Genomic DNA, 16,355 nt, shown 5'->3' with positions numbered 1-16,355 from the left:
GGTGAGCAGCAGCATTACAGCCCCTGCCCCCAGATCCCCCCCAGCGCGGCTCCATAATCGCCTCCTATCGCTCCGTCACATCGGATCCTGCGGGATTTATCTTCCCATTACGTGGCTAATCCATTTAGGAGAGTCTGGCTAATATATCCCCGTCACCGCTCCATCCGGCCCCAGACTTAGAAAGCAGATTTCGTGCCCGGGACTATATTTGCTCTCCTATTTTTAGAGTAAAATGATGTTCGTCGCTCGGTTTTCTTTTCTCCCCCGAGGACCGGCGGCTGCCAAGAACCGGAATCAATTCACACGAAAGTCACCGAGGGAGGAAAGTTGTCATTGAAACAAAGATTTTTTTTTCTGCTGAGGCAAGTAAAGGCGATCTCGGGGCCGATCGCTGGAAAAACACAAGACCCCGCACTTATTATACCTCTCACTTCTTGGGGGATGGGGAGGATCCTTGAGGAGGCAAACCTGAAGACAATGCACCATGGGAAAATAATATGCAAAGCAGCTCATAGTAGACAAGAAAAGGAGAACATAGATTTCAGGGTTGTGGCCCCGAACCTGCTCCTCCTCAAGAAGGTGGAAATTACAATCCCCCCATCTAAAAGTATGTCGCCATTTAAAGGGGGTCTCTGGCCCAGGTGATGCAAGCAGGTATCGTGCAGACGACTGTCCATTCATTATCCCTTTAAGAGCTCACTACTTTCCCCACGGGGAACGAAACTATCCTTGTGTGCAAGAAGATGCCGAAGGCCTGAGCGGACTCAATAGTTCTCACATCTGAGGGTTTGTTACAATTGTATCCAGTTGAGAAAATTGAGCTTTTTAGGAAAAATAAAACAAAAACGGAACAAAACGGGACTTTAAGCCGATACATTTTACCTACCCTGCAAGAAACCGGATGGGAGAGATTTGTGCCGCGGATGTGCTCAGCAACCGGACTCAACTTGTCACAATGTGACTTGTTGCATAAAAAGGGATAGGAGCCTCTATGCTGTTCCTAATTTCAGGGATACTCCTAATGGTGGAGATGCCGAAGTCCTGTTCCTGGCCTTGCTCCTAACCAGACCTAATCTGATTTTCCCCTCCCACCAGGGAAGGACGGAGCCGGAGTGTGATGTTAAACACTGATGAAGAGAGACGAGGGAAAACCAAAACTCTTACACACACAATAGGTCAATAAGAGATTCAGGAGGAAAACAAGAGCAGGAAGGAAGCTACAAAACAACAGGGGTAAACTCCACATTTGCACAAAGCAACAAGAGCTTTGTAGGGCCTTTGAGGCCCTAATGCTATCCCTAATCTCAGAGATACTCCTAATGGTGGAGATGCCCGAGTCCTGCTGTTCCTGACCTTGCTCCTGACCAGACCTAATATGCTTTTACCCTCCCACCAGGGGAGGACGGAGCCAGAGTGTGATGTTAAACACTGATGAAGAGAGACGAGTCAAACCAAAAGTCTGACACACATACACACACACGATGAAGAGAGATGAGTGAAACCAAAAGTCTGACACACACACACACACACTGAAGAGAGACGAGTCAAACCAAAAGTCTGACACACACACACACACACACACACACACACACACACACACACACACACACACACACACACACACACACACACACACACACAGGAAACAGCAATCAGAGATTCAGGAGGAAAATAAGAGCAGGAAGGAAGCTACAAAACAATAGGGGTAAATGCCACATCCGCACAAAGCAACAAGAAATATAAGCACCAGTAAGACTGGGAAACCACAAGCTATAGCTGGCATAGGAGGAAGGATCCAGCCAATATAAATAGGAGGAGAGCAGATGTGATTGGCTCCCTCACAACAGGTGATCAAAGAGAGCAAGAAAGCAGACTAGCAGAGATTAACTCTTGCTACCCTGCCTATGAATCAGCACACAGCAGGTCGATGCCCGAATCTGCCTGTGTTGCTCCCAGACACCAGAGAATCTCTGAGGTGGAGTGTCAGAATCAGCAATCTGAACAGGACCGGACGCCGACATGACAGTTGGCGAAGTTAGAGAAAATCTCCGTGTGACACAACTGTAACAAACCTGCAGCTGTGAAAAGTACAAGGCTGTGTGTAAAAGCTGCAAACTCATGTAAAATTAACTCTTCGATAAAATCCGAGCAGGTACCCACGGATTGGATATGCTGCTCGGAGGACGTCTCTTGCATTGCAGGTGAATGTCCTTGGCTGTATGTGGTCGACTTCTATAAAACCCCCAATCACTGGCACAGCACTGGGGCTCGCACTGGATTTCTGGAGTAAAATCTGTACAATTCTACATTAAAATTACAGAATCAAAACAAAGTGTCCACAGCCGCTATTCACTGACAGCAAGCAGAGAACACTAAACGAGCAATCGCAAGATAATAGAAGCAGTGAAGTGCTCGACTACATTTAGATTGTTCCCCAAAGAAGCCGCACAGTCTCCTCCTAAAATACTCTGCGCTGCTGATATTTCCAGCATCTGACTCCAGCCCACTCCAGAGCAGACAATCAATGATAAGAACCCAGAACCGCTGCAGTCAGTCATCACAACAGGAGCAAGCGGGCAGTTACCTTCTCTCAGACGATGCACGATGAAGGTGAATCCCGTAGTGCGAGGCTGCAGGACATAGTCATACTTCTCCAGCGCGTTCTTTTCTGCAAATTCATGGCTTCGGGCTTTGGTATTTTCTAAAAAAAAATAAAAAAGGGGGGAATTGTCAGATGAGACCAGTTATAAAAACCCTATATTATTCTCCAGAGCTGCACTCACTATTCTGCTGGTGCAGTCAATGTACATACATTACATTACTGATCCTGAGTAACATCCTGCATTATACTCCAGAGCTGCACTCACTATTCTGCTGGTGCAGTGAATGTACATACATTACAGATCCTGAGTTACCTCCTGTATTATACTCCAGAGCTGCACTCACTATTCTGCTGGTGCAGTGAATGTACATACATTACATTACTGATCCTGAGTTACATCCTGCATTATACTCCAGAGCTGCACTCACTATTCTGCTGGTGCAGTCCCTGTGTACATACATTACTGATCCTGAGTTACATCCTGTATTATACCCCAGAGCTGCACTCACTATTCTGCTGGTGCAGTCAGTGTGTATATACATTACTGATCCTGAGTTACCTCCTGTATTATACTCCAGAGCTGCACTCACTATTCTGCTGGTGCAGTCACTGTGTACATACATTACATTACTGATCCTGAGTTACCGCCTTTATTATACTCCAGAGCTGCACTCACTATTCTGCTGGTGCAGTCACTGTGTACATACATTACATTACTGATCCTGAGTTACCGCCTTTATTATACTCCAGAGCTGCACTCACTATTCTGCTGGTGCAGTCACTGTGCACATACATTACATTACTGATCCTGAGTTACCTCCTGTATTATACTCCAGAGCAGTGCTCACTATTCTTCAGGGAGATATGCTCACCATCCCCAGAAGTGAGCCGGTACCTCCGCTCTGCGCAATGCATTGTGTGCGCCAGGCAGACAGCTCAGTAATAGCAGATTTGTGCGTCCTAACGATACGCCTTGTTGCAGATTACTGGGCCTTTCATTCAGCGCGGTTACTTGGCAGGAGAGTCTGCGGCACAACAAAGCTCGGTGCTGGCAGCTGATTCCCCCATTCAGCAGGAGCGCTCGCTGCATCTTGTGATGAGCTCAGAGCTGCAGCCGCTTCTGGCACAATGCTGATAACCGGAGAACGGTGATTAATGGCGGACTGAGCCAAGAGCCGCGCATCAATGGAAAACGCTCTGCCTGCGCCAAGAGCGAGGTGTGCGTAAAACAGCAAAACACAGCTATACAGTAACTGAGGTGTGTGGTATGAGGTTCTGCAGCAGCTGTGGCAAGTATGAGGTTCTGCAGCAGCTCAGATGATGGATATGATGTTCTAAAGCAGCTGAAATGTCCATTATGAGGTCTGTAATATCAGGTTCTGCAGCAGCTGAGGTTAGGTGTGTATTTTGCTGTTCTGCAGCAGCTGAGGTTAGGTGTGTATTTTGCTGTTCTGCAGCAGCTGAGGTTAGGTATGTATTTTGATGTTCTGCAGCAGCTGAGGTTAGGTGTGTATTTTGATGTTCTGCAGCAGCTGAGGTTAGGTGTGCATTCTGATGTTCTGCAGCAGCTGAGGTTAGGTGTGCATTTTGATGTTCTGCAGCAGCTGAGGTTAGGTGTGTATTTTGATGTTCTGCAGCAGCTGAGGTTAGGTGTGCATTCTGATGTTCTGCAGCAGCTGAGGTTAGGTGTGCATTTTGATGTTCTGCAGCAGCTGAGGTTAGGTGTGTATTTTGCTGTTCTGCAGCAGCTGAGGTTAGGTGTGTATTTTGCTGTTCTGCAGCAGCTGAGGTTAGGTGTGTATTTTGCTGTTCTGCAGCAGCTGAGGTTAGGTGTGTATTTTGCTGTTCTGCAGCAGCTGAGGTTAGGTGTGTATTTTGCTGTTCTGCAGCAGCTGAGGTTAGGTGTGTATTTTGCTGTTCTGCAGCAGCTGAGGTTAGGTGTGTATTTTGCTGTTCTGCAGCAGCTGAGGTTAGGTATGTATTTTGCTGTTCTGCACCAGCTGAGGTTAGGTATGTATATTGCTGTTCTGCAGCAGCTGAGGGTATGTATTTTGATGTTCTGCAGCAGCTGAGGTTAGGTATGTATATTGCTGTTCTGCAGCAGCTGAGGTTAGGTATGTATTTTGATGTTCTGCAGCAGCTGAGGTTAGGTGTGTATTTTGCTGTTCTGCAGCAGCTGAGGTTAGGTGTGTATTTTGCTGTTCTGCAGCAGCTGAGGTTAGGTGTGTATTTTGCTGTTCTGCAGCAGCTGAGGTTAGGTGTGTATTTTGCTGTTCTGCAGCAGCTGAGGTTAGGTGTGTATTTTGCTGTTCTGCAGCAGCTGAGGTTAGGTGTGTATTTTGATGTTCTGCAGCAGCTGAGGTTAGGTGTGTATTTTGCTGTTCTGCAGCAGCTGAGGTTAGGTGTGTATTTTGCTGTTCTGCAGCAGCTGAGGTTATGTGTGTATTTTGCTGTTCTGCAGCAGCTGAGGTTAGGTGTGTATTTTGCTGTTCTGCAGCAGCTGAGGTTAGGTGTGTATTTTGCTGTTCTGCAGCAGCTGAGGTTAGGTGTGTATTTTGCTGTTCTGCAGCAGCTGAGGTTAGGTGTGTATTTTGCTGTTCTGCAGCAGCTGAGGTTAGGTGTGTATTTTGCTGTTCTGCAGCAGCTGAGGTTAGGTGTGTATTTTGCTGTTCTGCAGCAGCTGAGGTTAGGTGTGTATTTTGCTGTTCTGCAGCAGCTGAGGTTAGGTGTGTATTTTGCTGTTCTGCAGCAGCTGAGGTTAGGTATGTATTTTGCTGTTCTGCAGCAGCTGAGGTTAGGTATGTATTTTGCTGTTCTGCAGCAGCTGAGGTTAGGTGTGTATTTTGCTGTTCTGCAGCAGCTGAGGTTAGGTATGTATTTTGATGTTCTGCGGCAGCTGAGGTTAGGTGTGTATTTTGATGTTCTGCGGTAGCTGAGGTTAGGTGTGTATTTTGATGTTCTGCAGCAGCTGAGGTTAGGTGTGTATTTTGATGTTCTGCAGCAGCTGAGGTTAGGTGTGTATTTTGATGTTCTGCGGTAGCTGAGGTTAGGTGTGTATTTTGATGTTCTGCAGCAGCTGAGGTTAGGTGTGTATTTTGATGTTCTGCGGTAGCTGAGGTTAGGTGTGTATTTTGATGTTCTGCAGCAGCTGAGGTTAGGTGTGTATTTTGATGTTCTGCAGCAGCTGAGGTTAGGTGTGTATTTTGATGTTCTGCAGCAGCTGAGGTTAGGTGTGTATTTTGATGTTCTGCAGCAGCTGAGGTTAGGTGTGTATTTTGCTGTTCTGCAGCAGCTGAGGTTAGGTGTGTATTTTGCTGTTCTGCAGCAGCTGAGGTTAGGTGTGTATTTTGCTGTTCTGCAGCAGCTGAGGTTAGGTGTGTATTTTGATGTTCTGCAGCAGCTGAGGTTAGGTGTGTATTTTGATGTTCTGCAGCAGCTGAGGTTAGGTGTGTATTTTGCTGTTCTGCAGCAGCTGAGGTTAGGTGTGTATTTTGATGTTCTGCAGCAGCTGAGGTTAGGTGTGTATTTTGATGTTCTGCAGCAGCTGAGGTTAGGTGTGTATTTTGATGTTCTGCAGCAGCTGAGATATGCATCATAAGGGACCTATATCATACTTTCTGTAACATTGGGGGAGGGGGGGCTATAATCTCTGTTTTTTCCAGACAGGTGCGTCTTCAGTGACGCAGACCTTCGTTGCCGTGTTAGTCCCCGATGCGTTATCGGAACTTTCCATGACTAGTCTCGGTCATTACTTCTACAGGTGGAAGGAGAAATATCAGCGATAATGACGGAAAACTATTCTCTGGAGAAAACAAGGCGCCGGCCCTTTAAATAACATTTCCTAATCATTTAGCGTGCAGAATGGCATTCAAGGATTATGATTACAGCTCTGAGGCTGCAAACATCAGAGGTCCTTGAATGCTGAACAATCGTCTCATTAGACCATGGAGCGTTTCTGATCCTAACAGATACCGAAAACGGGTCCAGCGCTTCACATAATGCAGACCCCCGTCTCTCTGGATTAGTGGGGGTCCCAGTGTCCTGTATGTGCTTGGAAAGCCGACTGGCTGCAGCAGGATCCTCTCCCTTTTCTTCCACTTTTGCAGCCAATATAATCTTCATTAAAATTCAGTTTGGACCGGTGGAGCCAACTTTGCAGCCGGTCCAAATATTCAATCTTCAGGCGTGCACTTCCCCGTGCAAAATGGAAAGCTCTGCGGCATCGGGGCAGTGCGCTCCTAAAATAAAGAGCGGAACACTGTCTTTAACCTTTGTACACACAGTACCGCTTCTGAAATTTGGGGATCTGGTACAAGCAATACCCAGTACTGAGCGAAGCAGCCTGATACATTGTAGCAAATTCTGTGCTGCGCACGTAGCATAGTCTGGACAGAGTGAAAATGTAGCAAATCTCCACCTGGGAGAAACATCAGATCCTGTTCACACAGAAGAAAAATAAAACCGCATCTTCTTTGTACTTGCGTATAATTGTTTGTACAGATGAACGAGGCATCTTACCAGCATCCGCCAGCATCTTCACAAGGTCTTTTGCTTTTGTTCTTGGGTTGATCTGCACATGTCTGACCAAAGCACATTCATCTCTGATACACAGAACCTGTCTCCTTCCTGAGCGGTATGATGGCTGGACATTGCCATCTTGTTTGGACTTGCGTATAATTGTTTGTACAGATGAACGAGGCACCTTCAGGAATCTGGAAATTGCACCCAAGGATGAACCAGACTTGTGCAAGATCACAATTCTCTCCTGAGATCTTGGCTGATTTATTTAAATTTTCCCATGATTCTACACAAAAAAGCCGTGTGTTATATACATCCACAGGTGTGTCTGTAATTAACTCAGATGTTGCCAATAAACCTATCAGAAGCTTCCAAAGACATGACATCATATGGGCGGTCCCATATTGTTTAAAGGCATAGTACTGTTAGTGTATGTAAAGTTTTCACTTTGCAGAAAATAATAAAAATGACTGAAAACATTCTCTCTCTCTAATTATTCTGGCATTTGGCAAGTACAAAGAATTTTGGTTCCTAATTGACCGAAAATGTATTCTTATTTCATGTCAGATAGTGAGAAAAACCTGCAGATGTGTCAGTATAGAGAGCGGAGGGAAAAACCTGCAGATGTGTCTTTATAGAGAGCGGAGGGAAAAACTTGCAGATGTGTCTGTATAGAGAGGGGAGGGAAAACCTGCAGATGTGTCTTTATAGAGAGCGGAGGGAAAAACCTGCAGATGTGTCTTTATAGAGAGGGGAGGGAAAACCTGCAGATGTGTCTTTATAGAGAGCGGAGGGAAAAACCTGCAGATGTGTCTTTATAGAGAGGGGAGGGAAAACCTGCAGATGTGTCTTTATAGAGAGCGGAGGGAAAAACCTGCAGATGTGTCTTTATAGAGAGGGGAGGGAAAAACCTGCAGGGAAAAACCTGCAGAAGTGTCTTCATTGAGAGCGGAGGGAAAAACCTTGAGATGTGTCCATATAGAGAGTGGAGGGAAAAGCCTGCAGATGTGTCTTTATAGAGAAGTTTGGGAACAGCAGAACTCTTCCTAGACCTGGCTGTCCAGCCAAACTGAGCAATCGTGTGAGAAGAGCCTTGGTGAGAGAGGTAAAGAAGAACCTCAAGATCACTGTGGCTGAGCTCCAGAGATGCAGTAGGGAGATGGGAGAAGGGGCCACAAAGTCTCCTATCACTGCAGCCTCCACCGGTCCGGCCTTTATGGCAGAGTGGCCGATGGAAGCCTCTCCTCAGTGCAAGACATATGAAAGCCGCAAAGACTTTGCAAAAACCATATGAAGGACTCCAGACTATGAGAAATAAGAATCTCTGGTCAGAGGAGATGAAGATAGAATTTTTTGGTGATAATTCTAAGCGGTGTGTGTGGAGAAAACCAGACACTGCTCATCACCTGCCCAATACAATCCCCACAGTGAGACATGGTGGAGGCAGCATCATGCTATGGGGGCAGGAACAGGACGACTGGTTGCAATTGAAGGAAAGATGAATGCGGCCAAGTACAGAGATATCCTGGAAGAAAACCTCTCTCTTCCAGATGCTCTGCACCTCAGACTTGGCCGAAGATTCACCTTCCAACAAGACAATGACCCTAAACACACAGCTAAAATAACAAAGGAGCGGCTTCAGAACAACTCTGTGACCATTCTTGACCGACCCAGCCAGAGCCCTGACCTAAACCCAATTGAGAAACCTAAAAATGCCGTCCACCAGTGTTCACCATCCAACCTGACGGAACTGGAGAGGATCTGCAAGGAAGAATGGCCGAGGATCCCCAAATCCAGGATCCCAAGAAGACTCATGGCTGTACTAGGGAGGGTGCCTCTACTCAATACTGGGCAAAGGGGCTGAATACTTATGACCATGTGAGATTTCAGTTCTTTTTGTTTAATAAATTTGCAGAAATTTCTACATTTGTTTTCTGTCAAGATGGGGGATGGGAGGATGGGGGATGGGAGGATGGGGGATGGGGGGCAGAGTGTACATTAATGGGAATTTATCAAATGGCTGCAATGAAACAAAGAGTGAAAAATGTAAAGGGGTGTGAATACTTTCCGTACCCACTGTATATGTATATGAGGCAATGGTAGATATGTATGTATCCGTATGTCTAGCCTTGCGGTGTACGTTGTGCACGTTCTCCCGCCGCGCACTTCTTCACCCGTCTGGAGTAATTATTTCGGCGGCATTAAAGTGCTGTCATTTAGGTAGATTTAGACGCGCGGCGAGGAACGCGCTGTTCTGTCCTGACGTTGAAAATCCATTCTGCTCACAATAACCGGCCTGTAAATAGCTAAGTGCCCGCGCGTTTCAAGATTTGGACGCATTTTAATGGATTTGCAGTTCAAGTATTCCAGGAAGAAGCCATCGCAACGGACACTGCAGATGGATTCACGTGGACAAACGGAGAACAAAAAAAAAAAAAAAAGGGAAAGAAAAAAAAAAGCCAATAAATCAGACAAAGGCCGAACAGAAACATTCTGTACCGGAGGAGTGTGAAGAACATTAATTATAACCGAGGTGACATGTAGCGGTCTGGCACGAGACGTTTATAGCGCGGAGCCAACGCTGAACGTAATTTACTGCTGACGCGCACAGCAAACACGCAACCGCGAAAGTAAGAAAATCCGCAAACTGGCAGGATTTTTTAATTGCACTCCGGGTGAGATAAAGGAAGGAAAAAATATTTCAGAATAATTCGGATTGTCCTGGTGGCCTGAGGTCAAGGAGGGGTTAATGTCACCAGCTCCAGGCGTCTAAGATAATGGTGGGGTGAATATATAATGTTTGTAATGACTACTGATCCAGGATAGATGAGGGGGGCATTGTAAGAAGAATCAGTTTATGAAGCCCTGGTGGTCTAGGGTTAGGTGCCCTTCATTAGCAATGTAAGGTAGAAAAAGAAAATAATTTGCCTTTTATTTGTGTGTGCTGTAAAAGAACCCCCAGAATGTCTGGTAAATGGGGCAAGGTGCCTTTCATTAGTGGTCCAGCACAAAAGAGGGGTAAGCAAGTTATTCCTGTTGGTCTAGTGTAATGCTGGCATACTAGGTACAGGGAAGTACCCAGCGAACAGCAAAAGGGAAGGGAGACCCTCTGTCTAGGCAAGGGGGAGATGGGGACCCCTGACCATATGTACCGCTGGTCCCTGGGGTGCCTCGCCACACCAGATAGGTTCTGCACCTATTTGCCGAGCCGGATACCTGACCCTAGTCTTTGCCCTAGGTAGGGAATGGATGGGATGAGTGCTTAGTCAAACCCACTAAGAGCGAAAGGACACACAGGGATAACAAACAAGTGAAAACAACGAACAACTGTAACATACAATAAAGTTACTCCAGACGATTGCAAGCCACCTGCTTGCACTCAGGATCTGTAGGCAGATAGAAATACCACCAGCACAGACCGGAAGGAAATGAGGGAATTTAAGGACACAAATGAAAGTGTTAATGAAAAGAGCTGAAAGGCTGAGGAACTCTGCAGGGTACTAAAAGGGAAAGGGATGAACCGAAAGCAGAGGAGATAAAGAAGGTACCATACACACCAAGCAGAAATAATAAAGGGTTAGGGAGCAGTTTGTGAAGCCAAACACTGTGACCTTCTATAGCCTGACACCACAGGATCTGTCACCTATGACACACCCAGGGCAAATGCCTCCTCCATGGGGTCCTAGCTAGTAAAGAGGTTAGTGTGTTATGGTGTAAGTTAGAGAGAGAAGAAAAAAATAAATAAATAGACTTTCGGGTATTTTCGAGTAAAAACACATTCTAGAGTGGACCAGTATAATGTCCTCTTGTTTTGTCCAGGGTGGAAAAGGGATTAGTTTGATGTTCCCTGGTGGTCTAGGGTCATGTCCCCTCCATCAATTCTAGTGTATTAGAGGAGACTTCTCATGTTTCTAGTGTAATGCCCTGTCCATAAGAAGTCCAAGTCAGAAAAGAGGTAAGTGTGTTATTCCCGGGTGGTCTACAAGATTTGCCCCTTCATTGTTGGGCAATGGTAGAACAGGAGTTAGTGCTATTCCACGGTGGACTAGGTAGGATAATGCCCCCTCCACTGTGTAAAGGGCAGAAGTAAAGCTAGTGTGTTATTCCCTGGTGGGCTAGGGAAAAATGGGGGTGGCATTTTATTTCCTAGATGTCTTGACGATTGCTCCCCTTCATCGGGTCTATAAGAAGGGTTAGTGTAGTATTCCTCGCTGGTCCAGTAAAAAGCCCCCTCAACGTAAGTCTCGAGAACAAAAAGCGCAACTGTTATTCCATAGTGGCCTATCATAATGCCCCCTCCATTGCTGGGCTAGAGAAGAAGAGAGGCTGTGTCCCTCTTGGTCTAGGGTAACGACAAATGGGTCTGGGGTAGCACAAACCAAGCGAGTTATTCCACGGAGGTCTGCAGTATGCACCATCAATTGGCTGCCTAGATGAAAGGAGGTTAGTGTGTAATTCCCTGGTGGTCTAGGGTAACACTCCTCCTTCCAAGCCTTTGGTAAAAGAGTGCTTATTGTGTCATTCCCAAAAAGGATAGAATAATGGCTCCTTTCTGAGGTGCAGATTACAACAGGGAGGGAATATCCAGTGTCCTGCTATGTGCCAACAAGATGGTGAATGCGATGACCTGGTAACAGAGGGAGCAGCCGCTACTTATCATTGCATATAAGGGGTGTAGTTACATATACATGCTATATACATGGACACAGCGCGGTCATCCATCACGTCCATGGCTGTATTTGAACAGTGAAATAGGGTCACACGTAAGATGCCCGTATATAACTGACTATAATACTGCCCCCTATATACAAGAATATAACTGCTATAATACTGCCCCTATATACAAGAATATAACTACTATAATACTGCCCCTATATACAAGAATATAACTACTATAATACTGCCCCCTATATACAAGAGTATAACTACAATAATACTGCCCCCTATATACAAGAATATAACTACTATAATACTGCCCCTATGTACAAGAATATAACTACTATAATACTGCCCCTATATACAAGAATATAACTACTATAATACTGCTCCCTATATACAAGAGTATAACTGCTATAATACTGCCCCTATATACAAGAATATAACTACTATAATACTGCCCCTATATACAAGAATATAACTACTATAATACTGCTCCCTATATACAAGAGTATAACTGCTATAATACTGCCCCTATATACAAGAATATAACTACTATAATACTGCCCCTATATACAAGAATATAACTACTATAATACTGCTCCCTATATACAAGAGTATAACTGCTATAATACTGCCCCTATATACAAGAATATAACTACTATAATACTGCCCCTATATACAAGAATATAACTACTATAATACTGCCCCCTATATACAAGAGTATAACTGCTATAATACTGCCCCTATATACAAGAATATAACTACTATAATACTGCCCCTATATACAAGAATATAACTACAATAATACTGCCCCCTATATACAAGAATATAACTACTATAATACTGCCCCTATGTACAAGAATATAACTACTATAATACTGCCTCCTATGTACAAGAATATAACTACTATAATACTGCCTCCTATGTACAAGAATATAACTACTATAATACTGCCCCTATATACAAGAATATAACTACTATAATACTGCTTCTATGTACAAGAATATAACTACTATAATACTGCCCCCTATATACAAGAATATAACTACTATAATACTGCCCCCTATGTACAAGAATATAACTACTATAATACTGCCCCCTATGTACAAGAATAAAACTACTATAATACTGCCCCTATGTACAAGAATATAACTACTATAATACTGCCCCCTATGTACAAGAATATAACTACTATAATACTGCCCCCTATGTACAAGAATATAACTACTATAATACTGCTCCTATGTACAAGAATATAACTACTATAATACTGCTCCTATGTACAAGAATATAACTACTATAATACTGCTCCTATATACAAGAATATAACTACAATAATACTGCCCCCTATATACAAGAATATAACTACTATAATACTGCCCCTATGTACAAGAATATAACTACTATAATACTGCCCCTATGTACAAGAATATAACTACTATAATACTGCCCCTATATACAAGAATATAACTACTATAATACTGCTTCTATGTACAAGAATATAACTACTATAATACTGCCCCCTATATACAAGAATATAACTACTATAATACTGCCCCCTATGTACAAGAATATAACTACTATAATACTGCTCCTATGTACAAGAATAAAACTACTATAATACTGCCCCCTATATACAAGAATATAACTACTATAATACTGCCCCCTATGTACAAGAATATAACTACTATAATACTGCCCCTATGTACAAGAATATAACTACTATAATACTGCCCCTATGTACAAGAATATAACTACTATAATACTGCCCCTATGTACAAGAATATAACTACTATAATACTGCCCCCTATGTACAAGAATATAACTACTATAATACTGCCCCCTATGTACAAGAATATAACTACTGTAATACTGCCCCTATGTACAAGAATATAACTACTATAATACTGCCCCTATGTACAAGAATATAACTACTATAATACTGCCCCCTATGTACAAGAATATAACTACTATAATACTGCCCCCTATGTACAAGAATATAACTACTATAATACTGCTCCTATGTACAAGAATATAACTACTATAATACTGCCCCCTATATACAAGAATATAACTACTATAATACTGCCCCTATATACAAGAATATAACTACTATAATACTGCCCCTATATACAAGAATATAACTACTATAATACTGCCCCATGTACAAGAATATAACTACTATAATACTGCGCCTATGTACAAGAATATAACTACTATAATACTGCGCCTATGTACAAGAATAAGTACAAAAAAGAAACAAAACCGCTCACCACTGCAGAGACAAGCCTGAATATATCCTCCTGTTAGTCCCCTTTGGTCCGGCACGGATTACGGCAGCAAGCCGAGAAGATAATAGAAGAAAGCAGTGGAAAAATCCAGCTGGACTCCAAAGGGATAAATAAAAATGCTTCTTTATTTATATCAACTCGATTAAAAATATATATCCATTTCTCAAGTAAAGACACCGGCTTGTTCACACTGATGCATGGCAGATGTATACTACTACACGTTTCGGCGGAACGCCTTCCTCAGGTCATAGTCAGTACAAGATTAAGAGGATATTTATAAATGTTTTTCCTGAGCAGCGAAGTAACTCACATGTTCTCAATAAATTGATTATATAGGGGAGTATACGCTGCTCAGGTAAAATCACAAATTCACAAGAGAAAAGTGCAAAAAGACCATGAAGTATTTATCTAACCTTAAATTACATAGGTATCCATCCAGATAAAGAAAAATATATATATCAATTAACATTTAGGTATGAAAATCTTATATATAGATAAATATACATATCCTTTTTTCTTTTTTTTTTTTCCCCCCATAGATGGACATGAAAATCAATAGACACAATAAAACCCCACTTTATAGATGTAAATAATCACATTCGTTTGTCAAAACACATTATAGGAAGCAAGATATATAAAAAGGACATTGCCCACAGGTATAAGAAGAGAGAGAAAAAAAAAAAATTATAATGTCTCGCAGTTGTCAGCCGATGCCTACCCGTATATGTAAGGCTCAAACAGAACACATTTCAATATTAATGAGCGACAGAAATATCAGTGTTGAGATCTACAACAACAAATCAACCACGCTCATACAATGGAAGTGTAAAGTGCTGTTGTATTAGTCTCGCAGTTGTCAGCCAAAAATAAAAAAAAAAGTTAAATTTCTCTCTTTTTCAAAAACCTTAATAGCATAAGATCAAATCATGACTGCTTTCTTCTATGTACAAGAATATAACTACTATAATACTGCCCCTATATACAAGAATATAACTACTATAATACTGCCCCTATATACAAGAATATAACTACTATAATACTGCCTCTATATACAAGAATATAACTACTATAATACTGCCCCCTATGTACAGGAATATAACTACTATAATACTGCCCCTATGTACAAGAATATAACTACTATAATACTGCCCCCTATGTACAGGAATATAACTACTATAATACTGCCCCCTATGTACAGGAATATAACTACTATAATACTGCCCCTATGTACAAGAATATAACTACTATAATACTGCTCCTATGTACAAGAATATAACTACTATAATACTGCCCCTATGTACAGGAATATAACTACTATAATACTGCCCCTATGTACAAGAATATAACTACTATAATACTGCTCCTATGTACAAGAATATAACTACTATAATACTGCCCCTATGTACAAGAATATAACTACTATAATACTGCCCCTATGTACAAGAATATAACTACTATAACACTGCTCCTACGTACAAGAATATAACTACTATAATACTGCCCTTATGTACGAGAATATAACTACTATAATACTGCCCCTATGTACAAGAATATAACTACTATAATACTGCCCCTATGTACAAGAATATAACTACTATAATACTGCTCCTATGTACAAGAATATAACTACTATAATACTACTCCTATGTACAAGAATATAACTACTATAATACTGCCCCTATATACAATAATATAACTACTATAATACTGCCCCCTATGTACAAGAATATAACTACTATAATACTGCCCCTATGTACAGGAATATAACTACTATAATACTGCCTCTATGTACAAGAATATAACTACTATAATACTGCCTCTATGTACAGGAATATAACTACTATAATACAGCTTCTATGTACAAGAATATAACTACTATAATACTGCCCCTATGTACGAGAATATAACTACTATAATACTGCCCCCTCTGTACAAGAATATAACTACTATAATACTGCCCCTATGTACGAGAATATAACTACTATAATACTGCCCCTATGTACAAGAATATAACTACTATAATACTGCCCCTATGTACAAGAATATAACTACTATAATACTGCCCCTATGTACGAGAATATAACTACTATAATACTGCCCCTATGTACAAGAATATAACTACTATAATACTGCCCCCTATGTACAAGAATATAACTACTATAATACTGCCCCTATGTACGAGAATATAACTACTATAATACTGCCCCTATGTACGAGAATATAACTACTATAATACTGCCCCCTATGTACAAGAATATAACTACTATATTACTGCCCCTATGTAC

General features: G+C 42.3%; 1 protein-coding gene across 3 annotated transcripts in view; it reads right to left on the bottom strand.

Moving 5' to 3' along the window:
• The window catches only part of LCLAT1 (lysocardiolipin acyltransferase 1), a 130,957-nt gene that overhangs the window by 71,315 nt on the left and 43,287 nt on the right, over window positions 1–16,355 (bottom strand). For all 3 annotated transcript variants that reach the window (XR_012751566.1, XM_075339049.1, XM_075339050.1), the window contains one exon: window positions 2,585–2,701. Coding sequence is in view for 2 of the 3 variants with exons in the window: in XM_075339049.1 (XP_075195164.1) it covers window positions 2,585–2,701 (117 nt within the window). In the remaining variant the exon portion in view is untranslated. The remainder of the gene's footprint in view (window positions 1–2,584; window positions 2,702–16,355) is intronic.

Source organism: Anomaloglossus baeobatrachus, chromosome 3 (assembly GCF_048569485.1).
Source record: "Anomaloglossus baeobatrachus isolate aAnoBae1 chromosome 3, aAnoBae1.hap1, whole genome shotgun sequence".
Lineage (NCBI taxonomy): Eukaryota > Metazoa > Chordata > Amphibia > Anura > Aromobatidae > Anomaloglossus > Anomaloglossus baeobatrachus.
The sequence above is the reverse complement of the archived record's forward strand: the minus strand, read 5'-3'. Positions and strand labels throughout refer to the sequence as shown.